The sequence below is a fragment of the Rhinoderma darwinii genome, chromosome 1, assembly GCF_050947455.1.
Source record: "Rhinoderma darwinii isolate aRhiDar2 chromosome 1, aRhiDar2.hap1, whole genome shotgun sequence".
Taxonomy (NCBI): domain Eukaryota; kingdom Metazoa; phylum Chordata; class Amphibia; order Anura; family Rhinodermatidae; genus Rhinoderma; species Rhinoderma darwinii.
This window is the reverse complement of record NC_134687.1, coordinates 408696462-408721187: the sequence shown is the minus strand read 5'-3', so window position 1 is coordinate 408721187 and position 24726 is coordinate 408696462. Positions and strand designations below refer to the sequence as shown.

Sequence of the window (24726 nt, the reverse complement as noted above, 5' to 3'; positions counted from 1 at the left end):
ATTGAGAACAAACAACCCAACATTGAAATTATGGCTTCTTGTGAGGTTGGGGATTCAACTTTAATTTGCTTAGTCTCTGATTTCTGGCCATATGATGCCTCCATTGCCTGGTTAAACAATGGCCAAATACTTCAAGACAAAGGCAGGGACTTCACTGCCATGTTCAACAGAAAAGAGAACAAGTACTTTGGAAAGAGTCAAATAAGTGTAAAATGGAATGAAAAAGATGAGTACAAATGTCAAGTAACACATCAAGGCCACCGCTATGTGCAGAAAATCTCTAAATGTTCTGGTAAGTGAACAAGGATCTGTGGAAATAAAAATAATCATTGTTTCTAAGGCAAGTCCTTCAAGGGTGTGATCATACAGTACACTGTCACATATTTAAAGCACAGCATTAGTAAAGTGCAAGTAAACTCTAGAGACATGGCATGTAGTCCCTGGGTTACACGTACCTCTGGTTGAACACAGCCCATTCCTGTCTCCTATATAATTATTATACTACTCTTTATATGGTTAGAATTAATATTCCATTGAAAAAATCAGAATGGTTCTTATTTTTTTTCCCTCTTATTTTATTAATAACCTCAGCCTCATAATATTGATTGATATATAATTACTCCTAGAGTGACATGAAACATAGATTAATAGCGTCATATCATAGCTTTTTGAGACCGAAAATAAACCATTGCCCAAGAGATCATACACAGATTACGGATCAGTGTTGCTCAGATCCATAATAAGACACCCATAGAAATCAATGGCGCATGAGATTTGTCTTACGAATTCATACAGAATGTTCCATCAGATGCTGTATTAGGCTAGAATAACACATGCAGTTTTCGATGCAGTTTTTATAATGCAGTTTTTTCATCCAATGCCAGGATTTAAATGAATGGAAAGTATAAATGAAGGAAAAACTAAGGCATTTGGATCCACTTCTGACTGGCTCAAAAAACGGAGGCAAAAGCTGCGCGTGTGATTCTTCTCTAATGGAAGCATTCTCCTATAGAAATATTGCTTCTAGGGAAGAGTTTGGGGCTGTATGGAGACGCCATATTGCTGCACACAGAGTGCCCATGGCTCTGTAATATGGAACCGTAGGGACTCTATGAGCAGCTTTATAGACTCTATACACACTGTTTTTTCATGTGCATCATGCCTTAGGGTATGTGCACACACACTAATTACGTCCGTAATTGACGGACGTATTTCGGCCCCAAGTCCCGGACCGAACACAGTGCAGGGAGCCGGGCTCCTAGCATCATAGTTATGTACGATGCTAGGAGTCCCTGCCTCTCTGCAGGACAACTGTCACGTACTGTAATCATGTTTTCAGTACGGGACAGTAGTTCCACGGAGAGGCAGGGACTCCTAGCATCGTACATAACTATGATGCTAGGAGCCCGGCTCCCTGCACTGTGTTCGGTCCGGGACTTGGGGCCGAAATACGTCCGTCAATTACGGACGTAATTAGTGTGTGTGCACATACCCTTACTCTTAAATGTTGGGGAAGATGTCAGAAAAGGGGAGTCATCTAGTGAGGATGTAGCTTTGCCGTGGCAATATTACTATTGGGTAAAGCAACCGCTAGTAAACATAGACGCTACTTCCCTGTAATCCTCACAAAATGTATTTTTATCTCTACAGCTTGTAAAAGCAGCTTTCATGAGCCTGTTTTAGACCTGACATTACCTTCCAATGAAGATTTACTAAATGGCAATGCTAAAATACAATGTTTTATTCGGGTTAACAATCTGGATCCTAGTCAAATATCTCTAAAATTTAACAACATCATAAAGAAAAGCAAAGATCTAAAAATTGACAATACTCGACCAAATACTTATACAGCAACATATACAGTAAGTCAGGATGAATTGGAAGGAATAAACACAGTGACATGTGTGGTGAAGCGGCCTTGTTCTACTATACCAGTAGAGATATCTAAAGAATTTGGTAAGTGTAGAGGAAAATAAGCATCTATGAGCGTCGCTGCGGGGGTGGACAAAAAATATGTAACCATGTACAATATAACATGAGTAGCAATAACCATATATAAGTATTATTACAGTTTTAGCAGAAAAATCTGTTACAATACATTTTAAATGCATGCAAATGCGCTTTTTACCTGATGACCCTTAAAGGGAACTTGTCATGTTGAAAATGCAGTCCAAACTGCAGGCAACATGTTATCGAGCAAGAGAAGTGAACAGACTGATATAAAGTTTAACTTGCAATTTATTGATCTAAATCTCTGTTCTTTCTATGCTTAGGAGTCCAGTGGGCGGTCCTACACAGTGATTGAAAGCCTTCCTTGTATGAGTGTGAATTCAGAGATAACAGCCAATCAGTGATTAGGATCGCCCACTGGATTAAGCCAAGAATGAGCAGAGGCTTAGATGAATAAATAACAAGTTAGGCCTCATGCACACGACCGTAGCCATGTGCACGGCCGTGATTTTCAAGTCGGCCGGCCGCGGAGTGTCACTCGTGAGCCGCCCGCAAATCGCGGGCGGTGCACATGGCCACGGCCATTATTTGCTATGAGCCTGGACTGCAGAACACGGCCGTAATAAGGCTTGCCCGTTCTTTCTGCACGGACTGTGGAGACTATGGTCGTGTGCATGGCCCCATAGGAATACATGGGGCCGCAATTCTCCCCTGGATTTTCGAGGGAATTGCGGCCGCAAAAGCACGTTCGTGTGCATGGGGCCTTATACTGAATCTTTTGCTACAAAACTATATATCAACCTGCTCAGCTCACCCTGCTCTATAACATGCTGCCCCAGATTAGACTGCATTTTTAACATAACAGGTTGCCTTAACACTTTTTTCCATGGACATGTCAGTTTGTATCATATGGGCACCTATAGAATATATCTGGAATAGGCAATATTTAAGCCCTAAAGAGGCTCTGTCACCACATTATAAGTGGCCTATCTTGTACATGATGTGATCGGCGCTGTAATGTAGATTACAGCAGGGTTTGTGAGTTATGACCTATTTTATCTTTACGCTAATGAGTTTCTTAATGCCCAACTTAGCGTGTTTTACTTTTTGACCAAGTGGGCGTTATGGAGAGAAGTGTATGACGCTGACCAATCAGTGACCAATCAGCGTCATACACTTCTCCCCATTGATTTACACAGCACATAGCGATCTAGCTATATCACTATGTGCAGCCACATACACACAAACTAACGCTACTCAAGTGTCCTGACAGTGAATATACATTACCTCCAGCCAGGACGGGATATGTATTCAGAATCCTGATACTTCTGTAGCGCTTGTGGTTGATTTACAGCAGAGCAGGCGTAGTCTCGCGAGATTACGATGTAAACTGTCATTTACAGCGAGATTACGCCTGCTCTGCTGTAAATCAACCACAAATGCTAGAGAAGTGTCAGGATTCTGAATACACATCCCGTCCTGGCTGGAGGTGATGCATATTCACTGTCAGGATACTTGAGTAGCGTTAGTTTGTGTGTATGTGGCTGCATATAGTGATCTAGTAAGAACACTATTACAGCGTAAATGAATGGAGAGAAGTGTATGACGCTGATTGGTCACTGATTGGTCAGCGTCATACACTCCTCTGTACAACGCTCACTTGGTCAAAAAGTAAAACATGCCCGGTTGGGCATTAAGAAACTCATTAACATAAAGCTAAAATAGGTCATAACTCCGTCAAAAATTATCGTTTTTCTAAATAAAAAACACTGTTATCTACATTACAGCGCCGATCATATTATGTACAAGATAGGCCACTTATAATGTGGTGACAGACCCACATTTGACTTATGTAATAGATACAACATGTCACGTTATCCTGTTTGCTGTTCTTTGCTTGTGTGATGTCCCTTCTGATGCAAATGATGTCCTCTTGTCTGCACCTCAATGTGAAATGATGTCTCAGGGATCACAGTCTAGTCTTCTAACAGACCTTAATGTCATGATTACAGACAAATGTAAATAGGAGCTGAGAAAAAAACAGCAGGAAGCTTTCACCAATGAAGCCAGAAGCAGTTATGAAAGATGGGCTAAGTTGGGAGGATATATGCTTGAACTAGTGGATGGAAATGGATCTTGTTTTCCATAAAGACATGAGAATCTATATTAAAAAAGTAATCATTTGAAATTGTCCAGACTGAGATACCAATATGTACAGTAGATTGAAGTATGACTAAAGATTTCATTAAGTTGACATCTGCTTCTTTTGACCAGAGATATGCTTTGGTCAGTCCTGCATACACTAAACACCTGGTGGATTAATTATCATCATTTCTAAGCCGGCTTTCTGATGTAAAAAGAAATCAGACAATGGGTTTAGCTTTGCATAAGGGGCGGGACCACAATTACTTTACAAATTTAATATAATCTAGACCAGAAAAAAAAATTATTGTGGAAATCTGGTTTAGATTTCACTCTGGTAGAGGCCCCTGCAGGGCCCTGTACCTTGCCCACCCAGATTGGACTTCCCCTCCTATCAGATTACCTACCCCCCCCCCCCATCGGACATTATCCGGGGACCAAAAATTGCTTTGCATTCATATTTTTATGTAAAAAAATTTAACTTACTAATGTACTTTAATTAAAAATTCGGTACTATATCATGCCGTTCAAACCCGGTGAACTGTTCCCAGAAGTCCTGGAACTTTTCTAATAATGATCATACACAGGCACGGCCCCAAGGGAGTGAGGGCTTGCTTCCTGTACTGTTCTTGTTAGCGTGTCATCAATGGCATGACCGCAAGGGGCTGTCGCGTTGCCTATTGCTGGAGTCTCCGAGCAGAGCATCAGCTAGCGCTTTGCTTGGGACTCCCGACATTTTGGTCAGTGACTTCAGGAGTTCCCGAGCAGAGAATCAGACCTAGTTTATAAGTCCCCGGTAGAGCATCAGCTGATGCTTTGTCTGGGGACTCCCTTACTGCCGCCGACGTCGTCACTGTCCATACAACAGCAGCAGTATGGGAGTCCCCAGGCAGAGCATCAGTTGATTGCTCTGCTCAGGGACTCCAGCCATAGGAAACCCCTGAAGTGGCTGATGCTCTGCTTTGGGACTCCAGTACATCTGCCGACCTCACTGCCCCTATATGGACAGTGACATTGGCAGCAGTGCTGGAGTCCCTGGGCAGAGTATCAGCTGATTCTTTGCTTGCGAACTCCAGTTATAGGAAACCCCTGAAGTTACTGACCAAATGTCGGGAGCAGGGCTTGAGTCCTGAGCAAAGCGCTAGCTGATGCTCTGCTCGGGGACTCCAGCAATAGGCAACGTGATAGCCCCTTGCGGTCATGCCATTGATAACACGCCGACACGAACAGCACAGGAAGCAAGCCCTTAGTGACGTAGGGCCGTGTCGGCTCGTCATCAATATTAGAAAAGCTCCAGGACTTCCGGGAATAGTTCACCGGGAATAGTTCACCGGGTTTGAACGGCACCATTTAGTACCGAATTTTTAATTAAAGTATATTAGTAAGTGACTTCTTTTTACATAAAAATATGAATGCAAAGCAATTTTTGGTCCCCGGGTAACTCCTTTAAATAAAAACAAAATGATGCTTACCTCACAGCTCCTCTTTTCCCCTCTGGATTCCCTGAGGCTCCCTCAGCGTGCTGCGGCTCACTCAAGGTCCTCCTGCCGAGCAGTGTCAGGACGTTCTATGTGACGCAGCACTGATGACGTTGAATGCTGCCTCGCATATATGGCCCTGACGCTGCTCAGCGGCATCAGGACCTTGTATGAAAGAACTCTGAGTAGAGGCTGCACTCCAAATAAATTCACAAACTGCTTTAATCATCATGAAAACAAGATTACAGTATAAAACAGTATGTGTGATCATTCGTGCAGCTATAACAACACAACATATTTGTATGTCGCACGGTCCTTAAAAGGTCATTACAAAAAAAACAGCTACAATTATTGGAGTTCAAGATATACAATTTTGGACGTCTTAGGATTTAAGTGGAAAAGTCCTTATAGCATTCTTGTATGCAACACTACGGCTTTAATGCATTGCGATTGCCTCTAGAAAAACTTCCATACTTTCCTGATTTTCTATATCCTTTCTATCAGTATATATATAATTGCTTGCTTATAAAATCGTTCTACTCTCCATAATAAAGTCATGTTTGAGATCACCTCTCTATCTACCTCTCATATCTATCTCATATACTGTATCTATCGACATATCTAGAGTTTTTACATTGCTTACCTCTGGGACCTCCACCTCTCAGGAAAATGGGTAGCTCCGATGACCATTAAGCAATGCTATTCAGCTAAAAAAAAAAGGCAGAGATTCATTCGTGTGGCTCTCTTTTAGGCTGGATTCACATGTGGCATATTTTTCCACCACGGATTTAGCCGCAATGAATCCACTGCAAGATCCGCATAAGTTACCTCTGGATTTGCCGCAGACCTGCTGTAGATTTCAATGCAATGTAAAGGGTGAAGTATGCAGCAAGTCCACTCCAAATCCGTAACAAAATCCACATGAAACACATGGATTTTGTGGCAGATTCGCTGCGGCCAAACCTGTGGCGGAAAAATACTCCTTGTGTAAATCCAACCTCAAAGTTTTTTGAAGGTAGTTACATGCACGGCCACCTCTTCTATATGTGGTTGTGATAGGGAGTCAGGAGAGGTCCAAGTTCCAGAGGTGGGTTAAGAGCCTTTAGCCCAGGGGCCTTCACCAACCTTACTCCGACCCCGTATGGCTGAGAGGTGCTTTATTTCATAATGTAAAAAATCCTGCTATTTTATAACTGGCAGCCTTATGCTTTATTTTCTGCTCCTAGATAAAATAATTGAGCCAAAGTTTCCAGACATGGTGACATCTTCTGGAAATATTAATTTGGCAACAGGCACTATCACATTGTTGTGTGTCATTTCCAACTACTGGCCACAGAACGCTACCCTGGTGTGGTTAAAAAATGGGAATACGTTAGATAAAAAAGGCACTGTGTCTACATCAATGAAGCAGGAAAATGGAAGGTATTCCAGAAACAGTTTACTGAATGTGTCTATAGAAAGCTGGAACAAAGACACCTATTTATGTCACGCGACCCACCAGAACAAAAACGTCACCGAGACTATAAGAAAACCTCAAGGTATGGGGGCTGTTTTCTACTTTCATCTTTATTATTACTGATTTTTTTTTATTTTTTTTAGGAATTTATATGAGAATGTTTCAGCATACGAATAAGTAAAAGGCCCACACTATGAGGGTTCTGTTTACAGTGACGCTGGGTTCTGTTGGATTTCCGTTGCCTTTTGACAGCAAGAATAGCGCAGTCTGCTGCGCTATTCTTGCAATTAAAAAAACGGAAACCTAATGTACCCACTATCAGTAAATGGGATCTGTCAGGATTAGTTTGAATCTGTTTGAAAATGGATTCATCAAACCTGTGACCAGTGACTCAATTCTATTCTTCACTTTTATATATTGTGTTAATACATTTTAGTGCTTTATACAGAATATATTCCTATAAGTCGCTATCTTATAGTGTGCACAATCTATTACCCATGGCTTAACCCGTTAGTGACCGCCAATACGCCTTTTAACGGTGGCCACTAACGGGCTTTATTCTGATGCATATGCCTTTTTACGGCACTGCATCAGCATAAAGTAAACAGAGCAGGGAGTGTCAAATCTCCCTGCTCTCAGCTGCTAGAGGCAGCTGAGGGCTGGGGGCATCCCTGCTCTGCCGTGTGAGATCGATATAAGTATCGATCTCACCCGTTTAACCCCTCAGATGCGGTGCACAATAGCGTGCACCGCATCTGAGTGGTTTTGGAGAGAGGGAGGGAGCCCACCGACACCCGGCGATACGATCGCCGAGTGTCTGTGTCTTCAATGGCAGCCGGGGGTCTAATAAAGGCCCCCAGGTCTGCCTGGAGCGAATGCCTGCTAGGTCATGCCGGAGGCATGACTTAGCAGATGCCTGTCCGTTTTAAACGGACAGGCAGTAATACACTGCAATACAAAAGTATCAGAGAATCGCATATTAAAGTCCCCTAGTGGGACTAGTGAAAAAGTAAAAAAAAATGAAAAACCCAGCTTTTCCCCTTACAAACTGCTTTACTATTAAAACAACAAAATAAAGTAAAAAAGTTACACATATTTGGTATCGCCGCGTCCGTAACGACCCCGACTATAAATCTATTACATTATTTAATCCGCACGGTGAGCGCCGTAAAAAAATTAATAAAAAACTATGGAAAAATTGCTGTTTTCTGTGAATCCTGACTTTAAAAAAATGTGATAAAAAGTGATCAAAAAGTCGCATCTACTCCAAAATGGTACCAATAAAAACTAAAAGTCTTCCCGCAAAAAAAAAGCCCTCACACAACCGCATCGGCGAAAAAATAGAAACGTTACGGCTCTTCAAATATGGAGACACAAAAACAAATAATTTTGATAAAAAAGTGTTTTTACTGTGTAAAAGTAGTAAAACATACAAAAACTATACAAATTTGGTATTGTTGCAATCGTAACAACCCGCTGAATAAAGTTATTGTGTTGTTTATATCACACGGTAAATGGCGTAGATTTAAGACGCAAAAAAAGAGTGGCGAAATTTCAGGTTTTTTTCTATTCCCCCCCAAAAATAAGTTAATAAAAGTTAATCAATAAATAATATGTCCCCCAAAATGGTGCTATTAAAAAATACAACTTGTTTCCGCAAAAAAGAAGACCTTATACAGCTATGTCGACGCAAAAATAAAAAGGTTATAGCTCTTGGAATGCGACGATGGAAAAACTATAAAAAATGGCTTGGTCATTAAGGTTTAAAATAGGCTGGTCATTAAGGGGTTAAGTAGACATATATAATGCTATGGTCAGTTTCTTCGAATGCCAGCTGATAAAACAGTATATGCTACTAGCTTTTAAAAATAAAATTGGACGCAGTTAACAGTGGAGAGGAGACAGTGGCACTGAGGAAGAGAACCAGATTTTAAGGATATTCTCCGGGAACAATATAATATAATGGCTGGCTGTACTACTATATGTTTGTTATTTAAATATGGAAGAAAACATGGAGGCTAGGAGAATACATGTGAATAGCCTTCATGCAAATGTTGCCCAGAACAAAATCAAACATGGTCAGGCAGCAGTGGCAAAGCTGGTCATAAAAATGATAGCTGTTGGCTAAATGCGTGCTTGGTCAACTCGTATCCCTCCCAACTCCACTGTAAATATACATGCTCAGAGTGTGCATGTTTATTTCAATAAGACCACTATCAAAGCGTTTCTCTCAAAGGAATAAAGGCTTGGGCAGGTTTCTTTCACTTGACCTGAAATGTCACCGCAATTTCCTTAGTTGGTAGTAAAAGCTTGGACAAATATTATGTATTGTTCAGACATAGACATCACTGGTAAGTAGATCCAGATCCTGCACTTTCAGCTAATAAAGTCCAAAGTCTCTATTTAAAGAGGACCTGTCACCAGGGCATATAAATGTAACTGGTTAACCGACGTTAATAGCGCTGGAATTCCAGCGCTGTTTTTTTTCTGAACGTTCCAGAGTTATGGCCCACTGTTGTGTTGGCTGCCTATGGCTAATTTGCCGTATTAATGCTTCTAGGGGAGAATAACTCCATAATACAGCATAAAATGAATCATGACACAATATTTTCTGACATTCCATATAAATCCATGAAAAAAAAAGCACACAGGTGTCTCTATGTAAAATCAGAGGCATATGGAGGTACATTATGAGCCCATAGCTTAATATGGGAGCTTAATATGAATCCATACAAGCAGGGCCGGCCTTAGGGGTGTGCGAGTGCACAGGGCGCTGCCCCCTCCAAGCATGTAGGGGGCGCCACTGGGCTCTGCCTCTACTCTGTGCTCTGTTCTTAGTTACACACACGGACTAAGAGCCGAGGAACAAGAGAAGAGGAGGAAGCTCCGCCCACAGCCCGTCCTGCACGAAGCCTTATGATCCTGTCAGCATGGAGAGATGGTGAGTGTCTCTGTGTGTATATGTGTGTGTGTATACAGTATGTGTGTCTGGGTGTATACAGTATGTGTCTCTGTTTGTATGTGTATATGTTACAGTGTGTGTCTCTCTCTCTCTCTCTCTCTCTCTCTCTCTGTGTATACAGTCGGTGTCTTTGTGTATACAGTATGTGTTTGTATGTGTATATGTTAGTGTGTGTGTCTCTGCATGTGTTTATGTCTCTTTGTAAAAGTGTGTTCATAAAACAAAGATATCTGTGCTGCCTCCTATATACCTTGCTGCCCCTATATATCCTGCTACCCCTATATATACGGCTGCCCCTATATATCCTGCTGTCCCCTATATATCCTGCTGCCCCTTATATATCCTGTTGTCCCCTATATATCCTGTTGTCTCCTATATATCCTGCTGCCCCCTAAATACCCTCCTGCCCTATATACCCTGCTGCCCCTATATATCCCACTGCCCCCATATATCCCGCTGCCCCTATATATCCCGCTGCCCCTTTATACCCTGCTGCCTCTATATACCCTGCCTCCTATATACTCTGCTGCCCCTATATACCTCGCTGCCCTATATACCCCGCTGCTCCTATATACCCCGCTGCCCCTATATATCCTGCTGCCCTTATATACTCTGCTGCCCCTGATATACTCTGCTGCCTCCTATATACCCTGCTGCCCCCTATATATCCTGCTGTCCCATATATATCCTGCTTCCCCTTATATAACCTGCTGCCTCCTATATACCCTGCTGCCCCTTATATACCCTGCTGCCCCTATCTACTCTGCTGCTCCTTATAAACCCTGCTGCACCTTATATACTCTGCTGCCCTTATATACATGCCTGTGTGTGTGTGTGTGTGTGTGTGTGTGTGTGTGTGTGTGTGTGTGTGTGTGTGTGTGTGTGTGTGTTTATATGTGTTTGTGGGTATAGTTATCATCTACGACATTATCTGTACTCAGAGAGTTATCACTGTGTTATCAGCGTTCTTACATAGAACTGTAGGTAACACTACTACATTTTATGTACTCAGAGAGTTATCACTGTGTTATCTGTGGTGTTACATAGGTCTACAGGCAACATCTACTACATTATCTGTACTCAGTTATTACTGTGTGTTATCTGTGGTGTTACATAGGACTGCAGGTAACGTCTACTACATTATCTGTACTTAGAGAGTTATCACTGTGTTATCTGTGGTGTTACATAAGACTGCAGGCAACATCTACTACATTATCTGTACTGGGTATATATGGGTCTGTTTGTGAATGTGTCTTTGTGCTTGTATATATGTGCCTTTTATGTATTTGTATATGTCCCTGTCTGTGTATTTATCTGCCGGTGCGTGTGTATATGTGTATGTACGTCTATATATTTACCTGGATAATATATATTCCAGATGTGTGTATGTATATTTGCCTGTATGTGTGTGCCTATATATGTGGTTAATTTTTGGTTTGTGTAGGGGGCGGCAATAGGGAGTCCCGCACAGGGCGCCATCCAACCTAAGGCCGGCTCTGCATATAAGGATCCATATTACAGACATGTAAATAAGCCCATGGTCATTGCTTACTCACAGCTTCTAAAGACTTTGGGGTGAATTTATTAAGCAAACTATACCAATTTTCAGTTTTCTGCGCAAACACTTTGCAACTTTTTGGTTGGCCAACCGCCACCACTTTTTTTTAAAAATAGGCATTGCTTAGCGGGAGGTGACAGTCTGTGTCACACCCAGCCTGACACATTTACTAGCATTTCTGCCAGAAACTGGCAGACATGTGGTAGGAAAAATTAAATAAGGATTGCTAGTGCTAAAATGTGCTAAAGTTCAGGATTTCAGGCAATTCCATAAATTAAGTTTTGCTTCTTAATCGTAAGGAATTGCTAGGATGATCAATGTGACAGTAAAGAAAGGCTCTCCTTTACAGTACACACTGCAGACACAGATAAGTAATTAAAACTAAATTAGAATTATGTCAAATGTTTTTTATAATCTATTATTGTCATACAAACAACATTCAAATTGATTTTATTCTTCTAGCAATATTCATGGAATACCTTACAAATTTGTCATTTAATATCAATGTTTAGTTTCTTTTCTCCCTACCAAAAAAGTTATTGTAATAATGTAATGTAATAAAAAAGAGCAATAACAGTGTAAAAAAAGTTCAACAATTACTTAAAAAAAAAGGAACTTACAGCGCTAGTCCTGAAGCAGTTCCCCTAAGTAGGCCATGTTGCAAATCAAAATAAAAGGAAGATAATGGCGAACACTAAATTTAAGTTCTATTTTCTATTAAATTATAATAAATAGTATTTTTAATGTTTTAAAAGCACAAAATAAAACATACTATGTTCAAGAATTATAAAAAGGAAAGCCTATCAGACATGAAAAAAAGATGCAAAAATCACTTTCATAGCCTAACAAATTAGAAAGTTATAGACATTTAGAGATCACTGTCGTTTCAAAAGACATATTTCCAATCTAATGAATAGCAAAGTTGCTAATTACTTTTTTTTTTACAGATAATGACGTTTTACCACCGTAAAATCACTCCAAATTTCCGGCCATTAGGGGTCTTACTTCTTTCTGAATTGCTTCTCTCTGCCTGTTGTCATGAAAAATCCATCTCTAGCAGCAGATACGCCGAGACGGATTACAGGAAGTGGGGAGGGTCTTTGATTAGATAGGCTTTCTTCTTACTTTCCTCTCTGTCACAATGCATACAAGTATAACAGAGAGCAGTGGCTTAACTACCTCTATAGCAGCCGTAGCAGCTGCAACGGGGCCTGCGGCATGAGGGGGCCCGTGTCGCCCGCCGGCATGGGCCCCCACCATGGCCGGAGGCTCCGCTAGCAGCCGCTATGGCTGCTACAGCGCGACGCCACTGAACACTACGGCATAGCAGGGAGGTATCTCCCCGCTCTGCCATTAAACAAAAGACATGTATCCCCTATCCACAGGACAGGGGATACATGTGTGATCGCTGGCAGCGATAGGGAGAACGGGGGACCGAAAGTCCCCTGAAGTTCTCCATCACAAACCTTGGACTTCCGGGGTCTGTGTCGGCAGCTCCGTAGAAATGAATGGAGCGCCGGTCGCGCTTGTGTGCATGCGTGACCAGCGCTCCTTTCATTTTTAGTGAGCTGTGCAGACGCCGGAAGTCAGAGGTTAGTCATGGAGAACTTCGGGGGACTTTCGGTCCCCCGTTCTCCCTATCGCTGCCAGCGATCACACATGTATCCCCTATCCTGTGGAGAGGGGATGCATGTCTTTTGTCTTTTCAAACTGTAGGTCGCATTTTTTGGGGGGGTTGGGGACGCTGTATGGCGTTCCCTACAGGGGGGGGCTGTATAGCGTTTTCTACAGGGGGGCTGTATGGTGTTCCCTACAGGGGGGGCTGTATAGCGTTCCCTACAGGGGGGGCTGTATGGCGTTCCCTACAGGGGGGCTGTATGGCGTTCCCTACATGGGGGGGGCTGTATCGCGTTCCTTACAGGGGGGGCTGTATGGCGTTCCCTACGGGGGGACTGTATAGCGTTCCCTACGGGGGGCTGTATGGCGTTCCCTACGGGAAGGCTGTATGGAACGCCATACAGACCCCCTGTAGATAACGCCATACAGTCCCCCCTGTAGATAACGCCATACAGTCCCCCCTATAGATAACGCCATACAGCCCCCATGTGGATAGCGCCATACAGTCCCCCTGTAGATAACGCCATACAGCCCCCACTGTAGAGAACACCATAGTCCCCCCTGTAGATCACGCCATACTCCCCCCTTTAGATAACGCCATACAGCCCCCCCTGTAGATAGCGCCATACAGCCCCCCTGTAGATAACGCCATACAGCCCCCTCTGTAGATAACGCCATACAGTCCCCCTGTGGATAGCGCCATACAGTTCCCCTGTAGATAACGCCATACAGCCCCCACTGTATATAGCGCCATACAGACCCCCTGTAGATAACGCCATACAGCCCCCTCTGTAGATAGCGCCATACAGCCCCCCCTGTAGATAGCGCCATACAGCCCCCCTGTAGATAACGCCATACGACCCCTCTGTAGATAACACTATACAGTCCCCCTGTGGATAGCGCCATACAGTCCCCCTGTAGATAACGCCATACAGTCCCCCAGTAGATAACGCCATACAGTCCCCCTTTGGATAGCGCCATACAGTCCCCCTTTAGATAACGCTATACAGTCCCCCTGTAGATAACGCCATACAGCCCCCTCTGTAGAGAACGCCATACAGCCCCCACTGTAGATAACACCATACAGTCCCCCTGTGGATAGCGCCATACAGTCCCCCAGTAGATAATGCCATACAGCCCCCTCTGTAGATAACGCCATACAGCCCCCTCTGTAGATAACGCCATACAGTCTCCCTGTAGATAGCGCCATACAGTCTCCCTGTAGATAGCGCCATACAGTCCCCCTGTAGATAGCGCCATACAGCCCCCTCTGTAGATAGCGCATGCAGCCCCCTCTGTAGATAGCGCCATACAGCCCCCTCTGTAGGTACCGCCATACAGACCCCCCTGTAGATAACGCCATACAGCCCCCTCTGTAGATAGCGCCATACAGACCCCTCTGTAGATAGCGCCATACAGCCCCCTCTGTAGATAGCGCCATACAGCCCCCTCTGTAGAGAACGCCATACAGCCCCCCTGTAGATAACGCCATACAGCCCCCTTTGTAGATATCTACAGAGGGGGCTGTATGGCGTTATCTAGAGGGGGGGCTGTATGGCGCTATCTACAGGGGGGGCTGTATGGCGTTCTCTACAGAGGGGTCTGTATGGCGTTATCTACAGAGGGGGCTGTATGGTGCTATCTACAGGGGGGGCTGTAAAAAATGCACTATCTACAAGGGGGGGGGGGTTGTGTGACACCCAGGGGAGGGGGGGCCACAGTCAAAAGTTTGCTATGGGGCCCAGTCTTTCCTAGTTACGCCCCTGACAGAGAGGTTTATGTTCAGGGCAGGCATCCTATCGGTCCATGTATGTGCGCGTTCCTGATGGAGGAGCAATGAATGACTGTAACTAAGGGAACGAGACCCATCGTTTTTCTCACCCATTTTCCGTCTACATAGCCGTAGGAGGGTTTGTTTTTTGCGAGACGAGTTGTAGTTTTTAATGGTATCATTTAATGTACCATATAATGTACTGGGAAACGGAAAAAAAAATGGTTGTGGGGTGGCATGGGCAAAAAAAGAGTGTTTCGTGCTTACGGCGATCATTGCGTGCTTAAAACTACATGTTAAATTTATTTTACAGGTTGTTGCGATTATGGCAATACCAAATTTATATTGTTTTTTATGTTTTACTAATTTTACAAGGAAAAAAATAATTGTTGAAAAGAAAATTGTTTTCTGTCTCCGAGATCCATGACTTTTTTTAATATTTCTGTAATTGAGCGTTGTGAAGGCTTATTTTTTGCTGGGCAAGCTATAGTTTTTTTTCTTACCATTTTGGGGTACATGACACTTTTTGATCACTGTCGGTTTGAATTTTTTTCCGCGTTAACCGTGTGGGTGAAATAACATTATATTAGAATAGTTTTGAGATTTATTAGGACCCCAGGGTGCCATAACAACTATCAGCACCCCCCCGATTGTGTGCCAGGGGGGGCCATGGTCTGTCGAAGGGGGCCGCCCCCTCTTTCTAATGGCTTAAATTTGACCGCGGCCTCTAAGTGTTTAAATGGGGGGAATCATTTGTTTTCGTCCGTTGCAGTGAGATGTTGGCTGTGACATAAAGCCGACCCCTGCTTAGTGTGGAGTACGCTCAGCCTGTAAGCCCGATCCCTACTTCTCCATGGCGGCTGTCACATACATATACTTGGCATGTCGCCAAGGGGTTGAAGTGGTAGGCATCTTGTGTAAATCAAATGGTACAAAGCCCCCAAAAATCTATTTTAATTCATGGTTGTAATGTAATAAAACATGAAAACACCAAGAGGGCTAAATACTTTTACAAGGCACTGTTTATACAGGCACAGAATGCGGAGAATCATTATCATTAGAGGAAGGCAAGTTAATGACAGAGCTAATAAAGCTCACAAACCCTGCTGTACTTGTAAAATGTCCAACATAACGGCAGGGGGTGTGCATTCCCCAACGGGAAATGTCACAGACACAGGCAAGTCAGTGCACACAGAGGATTATATTTCTCATAAAGAGGTAAAATGCTTGGTGGTTTCTCAATTTCACTAGGAAGCACAGCAATCAAAATGGTACTCACAAGGAGTGTGTGTCTCCAATATGACCACCCCACAGGAAGGTTTGACAAATAACATAAATGGCTACAACATTTAAAATAACAACAACATATTATTCATCATCTATGTACGTAAATCTAATTATTGGAACACATTTGTAAAATGTGTCACAAGTGCCCATGTTAACACAAGTAATTGATGTTTAATGTGTCACTGTGAGGCCTGGGTAAACGTGAAATGGCCGTAGCAGAGGCATAGCTAGGGGTTTAGCACGAGGCGGCAAAACATATCTGAGTGGGCCCCAACCCAGTGGGCCCCCTAACGCATGTTTACAACTGAAGAGGCGCATTCTAATTATATACCAGCCATCATCCCTGTATATAACCCCCATCATCACTGTGTATATAACCCCATCATCCCTGAATATACCAGTCATCATCCCTGTATATATCCCCCATCATCTCTGTATATAACCCCCATCATCCCTGGATATACCAACCATCATCCCTGTATATAACCCCCATCGTCCCTGCATATACCAGCCATCATCCCTGTATATAACCCCTATAATTTCTGTATATACCAGCCTGGCTAGTATATACAGGTAAGATGGGGGTTATAAACAGGGATTATGGGGGTTATAGAAGGGGATTATGGCTGGTATTCACAGGGATGATGGGGGATAATGCAGCGATGATGGCTGGACTACCCATCATCCCTGTATATAACAACCATCATCCCTGTATATAACAGCCATCATCCCTGTATATAACAGCCATAATTCCTGTTTATAACAATCATAATTCCTGTATATAAACCCCATCATCTATGTATATAGCAGCCAGGCTACCCTTGCCGTATAAGTTTGTACGGCGTAAAACTACTGCTCCCAGCATGACCAAAACAATATAAGGATATGCTGGGAGTCGCTGTTTTAAAAAAATAAATCATACCACCCATCATCTCGCTGCAGATCATACAGTGACTACAGTACTGATTAGAGGCAGAATAAACATTTACATTAAGTGACTCACCGGTGACGTCTTCTCAAATTCTAGTTGTTCTTTTTCTCTTTTCTTCTCTATGCGGTCCAGACCTCTATGATGACTTCTCCCGGCGACAGCCCATTTCTGCAGTTTGCCGCTCAGATGTCTTCAGCATCTCACTTTTCAAACATTTCTGCACCTATAAATGAAGATAAGATTCTCATGGTGCCACACACTACCACCTAAATATAATAGCGCCATACACTGCACCTCTAATTTTAATAGTGACATACACTGTGTCCCTGATTATAATAGCACCATACACTGTGTCCCACACACACACAGTGCTCCCTGTAGATAGTGCCCCCCATATAGCCCCCTGTAGATAGTGCCCCAAATATAGCCCCCTGTAGATAGCGTGCTAAATATAGCCCCCCTGTAGATAGCGCTCTACATATAACCCCCCTGTATATAGTGCCCCGTATATAGTACCCCCTGTAGATAGTGCCCCACATATAGCCCCTCTGTAGATTGTGCCCTACATATAGCCCCCCCTGTAGATTGTGCCCTACATATAGCCCCCCCTGTAGATTGTGCCCTACATATAGCCCCCCCTGTAGATTGTGCCCTACATATAGCCCCCCTGTAGATAGAGGCCCACATATAGGCTCCCCCGTAGATAATGCCACTTACAAAACTTTACCTAGTCACCTTGATCCCGTCCCCGCTCCGTCCTTTGTCAATGTGGGCTTGTTCTCTTCTGAGCAGCTCTGCTGGGGCTGAACGACGCTTACGTCGTTGAAGGGTGCTAATTGGCAGTGCAGAATGACTTGCCCCGCCAATCAGCGCCTTTCAACAACGGTAGCTCCAGCGTCGTTGAAAGGCGCTGATTGGCAGGGCATGTCATTCTGCCCTGCCAATCAGCATCATTGTTAGGCGCTGAATGGTCAGGCAAGGAACGTGCCCGGCCATTCTTCGCTTTTGCATGTAATTGTATCTGTGTCATATAGACGCAGTTAAAATTACTGAAGCAGGGGGTGGCGGCGACTGGTTTTAGTTGCGCTGCTGCCACCTCAGACAGGCAGCAGGCCGCCCTGTGTGGCGTGGCCACGGAGGTCACGGCGTGGGCGGTCGCGGTGCGCCCCACCATCTCATTGGGCCTTGCCCCCCCGCTAGCTACGTTACTGGGCCGTAGGCTTGAGCTCCACATCCACACTGCATTTACTTGTCTTGCCGCAACGATAAATGAATAATTCGACTGAATGGTGAGTGCCGTGGATTTTCTCTACCAATATTGTTAATGTGTTACTGTGTTTTCTCTCCAGTACCTGATGGCCAGATACTAAAACCATCCTTTAGAGACCTCTTTCTTTCTAACAAAGCAACAGTTTCCTGTAGAACTAATATGGTACATGCTGACATTCAGTGGATAGTGAATAAGAAGTCAAAAGCAGTACAAAACAAAACAGATCAAATTATATATAACAACACAACATGGGTTCAAAGCACAATGACCATCAGCTTGGCAGATTGGAAGGAAATCTCAATTCTCTCCTGCAAACTTAATCCACCCCAGGAGCATCTCCAGAAAAAGATGACCATTGTCAGAACAAAGAGTAAGTCACCCTACCAAATACCAGCTTGTACTCTCAATGTCCGATTGTGCAAACTTTCTTGCTACATTATATTTAACACATTTAACGGAGTGGATTTAAAGTTTGCTACGCCTATATATCAAGTATATTCTTTATCAACAGTAGTCACTTCCAGTTATACACTTAATTCATTAAAAGCTTTATATGTATTTGTAAGAAAAGTAGAATCATCATTATAAATTATTATATTAAAGATTTAGAACATTTTATATATTTCGAGATTTTTTTTAAGAACTATGACATTTATTGATTATACTTACATTTTTCCAAAAATCAGACAAGGTGAAGACACCAGCCATAAATCTGCTGCCACCTGACCAAAATACGTTGATGGGTGACTTTTTGATGTTGATCTGTTTGGTGATGGACTTTTATCCGGAAGATCTCTTTATAACCTGGAAGATCAATGATTCTTTAAGCAAGGAAGATGTATTAAACTCCAGTCAAGTCAACTGTAACCACAATATAAAACAGTGTTCAGCCATAAGTCAGCTGTTAATACAGAAGAGTGAGTGGTTAAAAGGCACGACTTACTCCTGCCTTGTAGCCCATATCTCTTCTGATGTATATATCATGAAGAATATCAGTGGTGTTCCCAACAAATCAGGTAAATACAGTTCTGTTTCTTCTATCACTGTGTATGAAAACATCAATCATCCAGAATCATCAGAAATATAAAGCTAAACTTTTTTACTTTTCAGAAGAGCCATTTGTCACGCCGGAACCTGATATACAGAAGCCATCCTTCAATGAGTTTCTTCTTTCTAAGAATGCTACGGTCAATTGTAGAACCAGTGTTGGCATCAATGATATAGACTGGTTGTTAAATGAGACAGAAATACCTACACCCAGGCAGAGAAATGAACAGATTTTATATGAGGATGTGGAATCAGTACAAGTCACAGTAGAAATCCCATTAGAAGAATGGAAAACAAGCTCACCACAATCTTGCAAGCAAGAATTGTACAACACCACAAGTAAATGGCTTTACAAATGCTTCCAGATGCATATTACTTGTCATATTATAGTTGCACTCTAATAGAAGTGTATAAGGATCAAGGTGGTCATGTGACTTTCCCTCAAGCAGGAAAACATTGCATGACTTAAAGGGAATATGCCATAAATGTCTGATAGATGCGGGTCCCACCTATAGGACCAGTGCCCATCTTTAGAACGGGTCCCCCGACCCCCCTTCGATTGGTGAGGCAGCCACCGCATCCAGACAGGGAACAAATGGAGAGATTGCTGGGATTACAGAAATACCCGATATTGTTGCGATACACTGTTTTCGTAACTCCCAAGAGGAGTGAATAGGAGTTACGGAAAGAGTGGAGCACAGTAAGCTTGGCTGCTTTAATAATCCTGGCCAGCTTTTCATTCTATATCCGCCTGGATGCAGCAGGCAGTGGTGGCCGCACCATGCGGGATGTGGTCGGGAGACCCCCAATATGGAGCTAGGTGGAGGTCCCAGAGGCGGGACACACATCTATTAAACATTTATGGCATATCCTGTGAATATGCCATAAATGTCTTAGATGAGAATACCCCTTTAAGGTCGCTCATCATTCGCATTATATGATTCAGTGTGATCATTTAAGGCCGGGATCACACAACTTTAACGCGAAGAAATCTTGCGTTAGCCATAGAAATAGTATCACTGTACATTAGAATACAGAATTCTGAGGCATATGTTCTAATTTTTCACCATATTTATCATACTTGCTTATTTTAACAGACATCAATATGATAAAACAACCAAAGGTTTACCTCATGCACCTTGCCAATCAAAGCGTAGAAGTGGAACATGTAACATTGATTTGTTTGGTCAACGGATTTTATCCAGAAGATGTTTTCCTGACATGGAAGATCAATGACACCACAATCAAGAAGGACTTTCCCCATCTGAAGGATGTTTACTGTGACCCTCAGGAACATTTGTGCACATATGTCAGTCATTTGACCATCTCAAAAGAACAGTGGCTTGGAGGAATGAGCTGTGCATGCCTGGTGGCTCATTTTTCATCTAAATATTACATCAGTTCAAACATCATCAAACCAAATGGTAAAACACTATTAGAATACTTCTTTCATTGTGTCTAAATGATACATTATTGTCATTCATGTTCTGAAGTCTGGATTTTGATCTGGAACTACAGGCATTTTCCTATTTTGACTTATGACTACCGAATAAAATAATTGTATCTCCATGTTTTTAAAATGTTGTCATTTATTTCTAAAGACAAGTGGGATTAAAAAGTTTTTTCTTTATTCTTCTTCAATATTTGTGTCCATTTATTGTGCTAATATACTATCACTTTCCTACTGGTTACTTAAAGTGTACCTCCAAAGATGATGAGAACTATGACTCCCGCCAGAACTTTAAAACTAACAGTAGTAGTCGCAAACTGGGGAGCGGGTGGCAACCATATGACGGCTAATACTGTACCTCTCCTGCAAAACTCCATTGCAACAGGGGCTTTTGGCGTTGTACAATTGCCTAGGTATCCAAATCGCCCACTCTTGGTCTGCATGTCCTGCTAACTTCTGGCAGAAGACATGTTCACATCATCATCATTGGAGGTGCACTTTTAATATAAATGGTGGTACACTTTAGTAAAAAAAAAAAGGCTTAAAATATTCTATATTTACAGATGGTTACTTGCCTACAGATATCCATACTATCTACAAAGATGATGGAGGGGAAGAGCTATGGGAGCTGGAAGAGATGAACAATGTGTGGACAACCACATCTACATTTATTGCTCTGTTCTTGGTAACGTTGATCTACAGCAGCTTTGTCACATTTGTCAAGGTACATGAAGATGGATTGTTGCTAGTATAGACCATGCTATTACAGTTATATAATGTCTTCCTATAAGAACTGTGAGACAACATCCATGTGGGTAAACCAGTGCATCACCAATATTATATTACACTGATTTATAGAGCGTAGGTAATGGCAGGATGTAATATGATTATAGATTGACACTGCATACTAGAAGTGGCACAAGTTGCTGGGTAGTGCTATGTAAAATCTGCCATATTTGCAATATATCTTCACTACCTTTATTGCTCTCTCACTTATGGTTTTGCTTGTTTTTATATTGTTCAGTCCAGAAAAATTCTCCTGTTGACATCGGGGGACCGCAAGCAAGTAGGATAGCTACTGTTCATCAGGCTTACCATTCTTACTAGGTAGCCCTTTCAGTGCACAAGGGTATACTAATATGAATGGTCTTGAGGTGTGACTAGCTTATTTATACCTTAAAGTGACTAATTTATTCCATTAAAGTGTCTCCTTAAGACGACCCCCATCCATATGACTTTTTGAGCCAAAGCGAAGAGCCGCTTTCCCGTACACAAGCCATCCATGTATTACATGAACATCCATTCATCTGCAGCGGTTGCAGGAGAAATGTCTCGCTGGCTGCGGCTTTATTTGTGTGCCTGGGGTGTCAGGAACCAGACACGGTAAACAGTTGATCGCTGTGCCAGCTCCTATATCAAAGGAGTTGCCTGTGATGAGAAAACCTCTTTAATACCCATGTAGCCCTATTAATAAATACATATATACCAGTTGTATACATAAGGTATTTAAAGAGGCTCTGTCACCAGATTTTGCAACCCCTATCTGCTATTGCAGCAGATCGGCACTGCAATGTAGATTACAGTAAAGTTTTTATTTTTAAAAAACGAGCATTTTTGGCCAAGTTATGACCATTTTTGTATTTATGCAAATGAGGCTTGCTAAAGTCCAACTGGGCGTGTTTAAAGTAAAAGTCCAACTGGGCGTGTATTATGTGTGTTACATCTGGGCGTGTTTACTACTTTTACTAGCTGGGCGTTCTGACGAGAAGTATCATCCACTTCTCTTCACAACGCCCAGCTTCTGGCAGTGCAGACACAGCGTGTTCTCGAGAGATCACGCTGTGTCGTCACTCACTTCCTGCCCCAGATCCTGCATCTTGTCGGACGAGTGAGGACACATCGGCACCAGAGGCTACAGTTGATTCTGCAGCAGCATCGGTGTTTGCAGGTAAGTCGCTGTAGCTACTTACCTGCAAACGCTGATGCTGCTGCAGAATCAACTGTAGCCTCTGGTGCCAATGTGGCCGACACGATGCAGGACCTGGGGCAGGAAGTGAGTGACGTCACTGCGTGATCTCTCGAGAACACGCTGTGTGTCTGCACTGCCAGAAGCTGGGCGTTCTGAAGAGAAGTGGATGATACTTCTCGTCAGAACGCCCAGCTAGTAAAAGAAGTAAAAACGCCCTGATGTACGCACATAATACACGCCCAGTTGGACTTTTACTGTAAACACGCCCAGTTGTACTTTTGCAAGCCTCATTTGCATAAATACAAAAATGGTCATAACTTGGCCAAAAATGCTCGTTTTTTAAAAATAAAAACGTTACTGTAATCTACATTGCAGCGCCTATCTGCTGCAATAGCAGATAGGGGTTGCAAAATCTGGTGACAGAGCCTCTTTAAATCAGACTACTTTGATATTTATGTGTCATTATTAGCATAAAAATAAAGTCATGATTATGTCAGTTAACCACAGCCTTCCTGCTTGTTGATGGTTTCCAGAAAGCAAAAAGGGATTTAAAAAAACAAATAAATTAATAGCATAAATTGTTTTCTGTAGTTCATTGTAACCTTTACCCCAAATGTAAACTTATACAATATGCATTTACAATGAAAATATAGTTTTACCAAAAAATTTTGCACATGTATTTAGTCCATTAGAAAAAAAAAATTTCTCTGCTTTTGCATATGTAGCAGACAGATTTACTTTTGATTTTTCATGAGGACCTTCTAACTAAATTTTACTATTGTTTTAGGTTAAGTAAATGAAAGAAACGAGAAAGACAGAGTCTGCGTATTAATCCCCTTTCCTGAAGAGGCGATCCCTTAAACTGATTATATTGTTATTAAAATATCCATTAAACAAGCTACGAATACGTCAATAGCATTGTAGATATATCCATGAATTCATATTCAGAGGACCTGGCATGAAACAGAGCAGCATTGACAAACACCCAGAGAGAGGGTGGAAAAACCCATTTTTCCAAAATTGCCCATTCAAATATGGCAAGGAATTGGCAATAAAATGTATCCCTCTAATTCCATTGATGGCTTATTGATGACTATATTGCTAGCCATTTATGACCATTGTGGTAGTACAATTCAACAACTGTTTTGAAAAATACCATCAGACCATTTGTACAAATGCAGCTAAAATATAATTGTACCATCCTCCTCTTCAGTGGGAGAAATAATGTTATTGCTTCAGACTTGTTGCTTTACTGTCATGTACTGTATGTTCCATGGTGAGCTACGCCAATATTGGTGCTTCTGCTTTTTAATAAAACATTTTCACTTAGTCAATGGTTTTTATTGCTATTGAGATGGGATGTCGTTTTTTTTTTAATGCTCTGAGAAGTTCTTGGACACAGTATATGACTATAGAAAAACAATTAGTACATATCAATGATTTATTGTCTTATTGATGTGCAAGAACATTGTCTATCATGATTTAGAACAGGGGTCTCAAGCACGCGGCCCCTGGGGCTGCATGCGGCCCCTGGGGCTGCATGCGGCCCCTGGGGCTGTCATTTGTGGCCCACGGGACACAGAGCCGCTAATATATGCTCTGCTCCGAGACTCTGGAATTCCCTGACATCGCTGTCCACATATGAACAACGATGTCTGGGGCTTCCCCAGAGCCAGAGTCCCGTGCAGAGCGCTAGTACAGGCTCTGCTCCGGGACTCTGTGGAATTCCCTGACATCGCTGTCCATATATGGACAGTGTGTCAAGGTCTTCCCCAGAGCAGAGTCCCGGGCAGAGCGCTAGTATAGGCTCTGCTCTGGGACTCTGGGGAGGCCTCTGA

The 24726-nt window shown here is 42.7% G+C and overlaps 2 gene segments (V, D, J or C); both read left to right on the top strand.

Moving 5' to 3' along the window:
* The window catches only part of LOC142758792 (Ig gamma-2A chain C region secreted form-like), a 160573-nt gene that overhangs the window by 48868 nt on the left and 86979 nt on the right, over positions 1–24726 (top strand).
* LOC142654784 (Ig heavy chain C region-like) lies at positions 6831–24170 on the top strand. The segment is given in 7 exon segments: positions 6831–7108; positions 18502–18792; positions 19109–19438; positions 19533–19808; positions 20567–20893; positions 21483–21643; positions 23676–24170. Coding segments are annotated over 7 exon segments (1530 nt in total).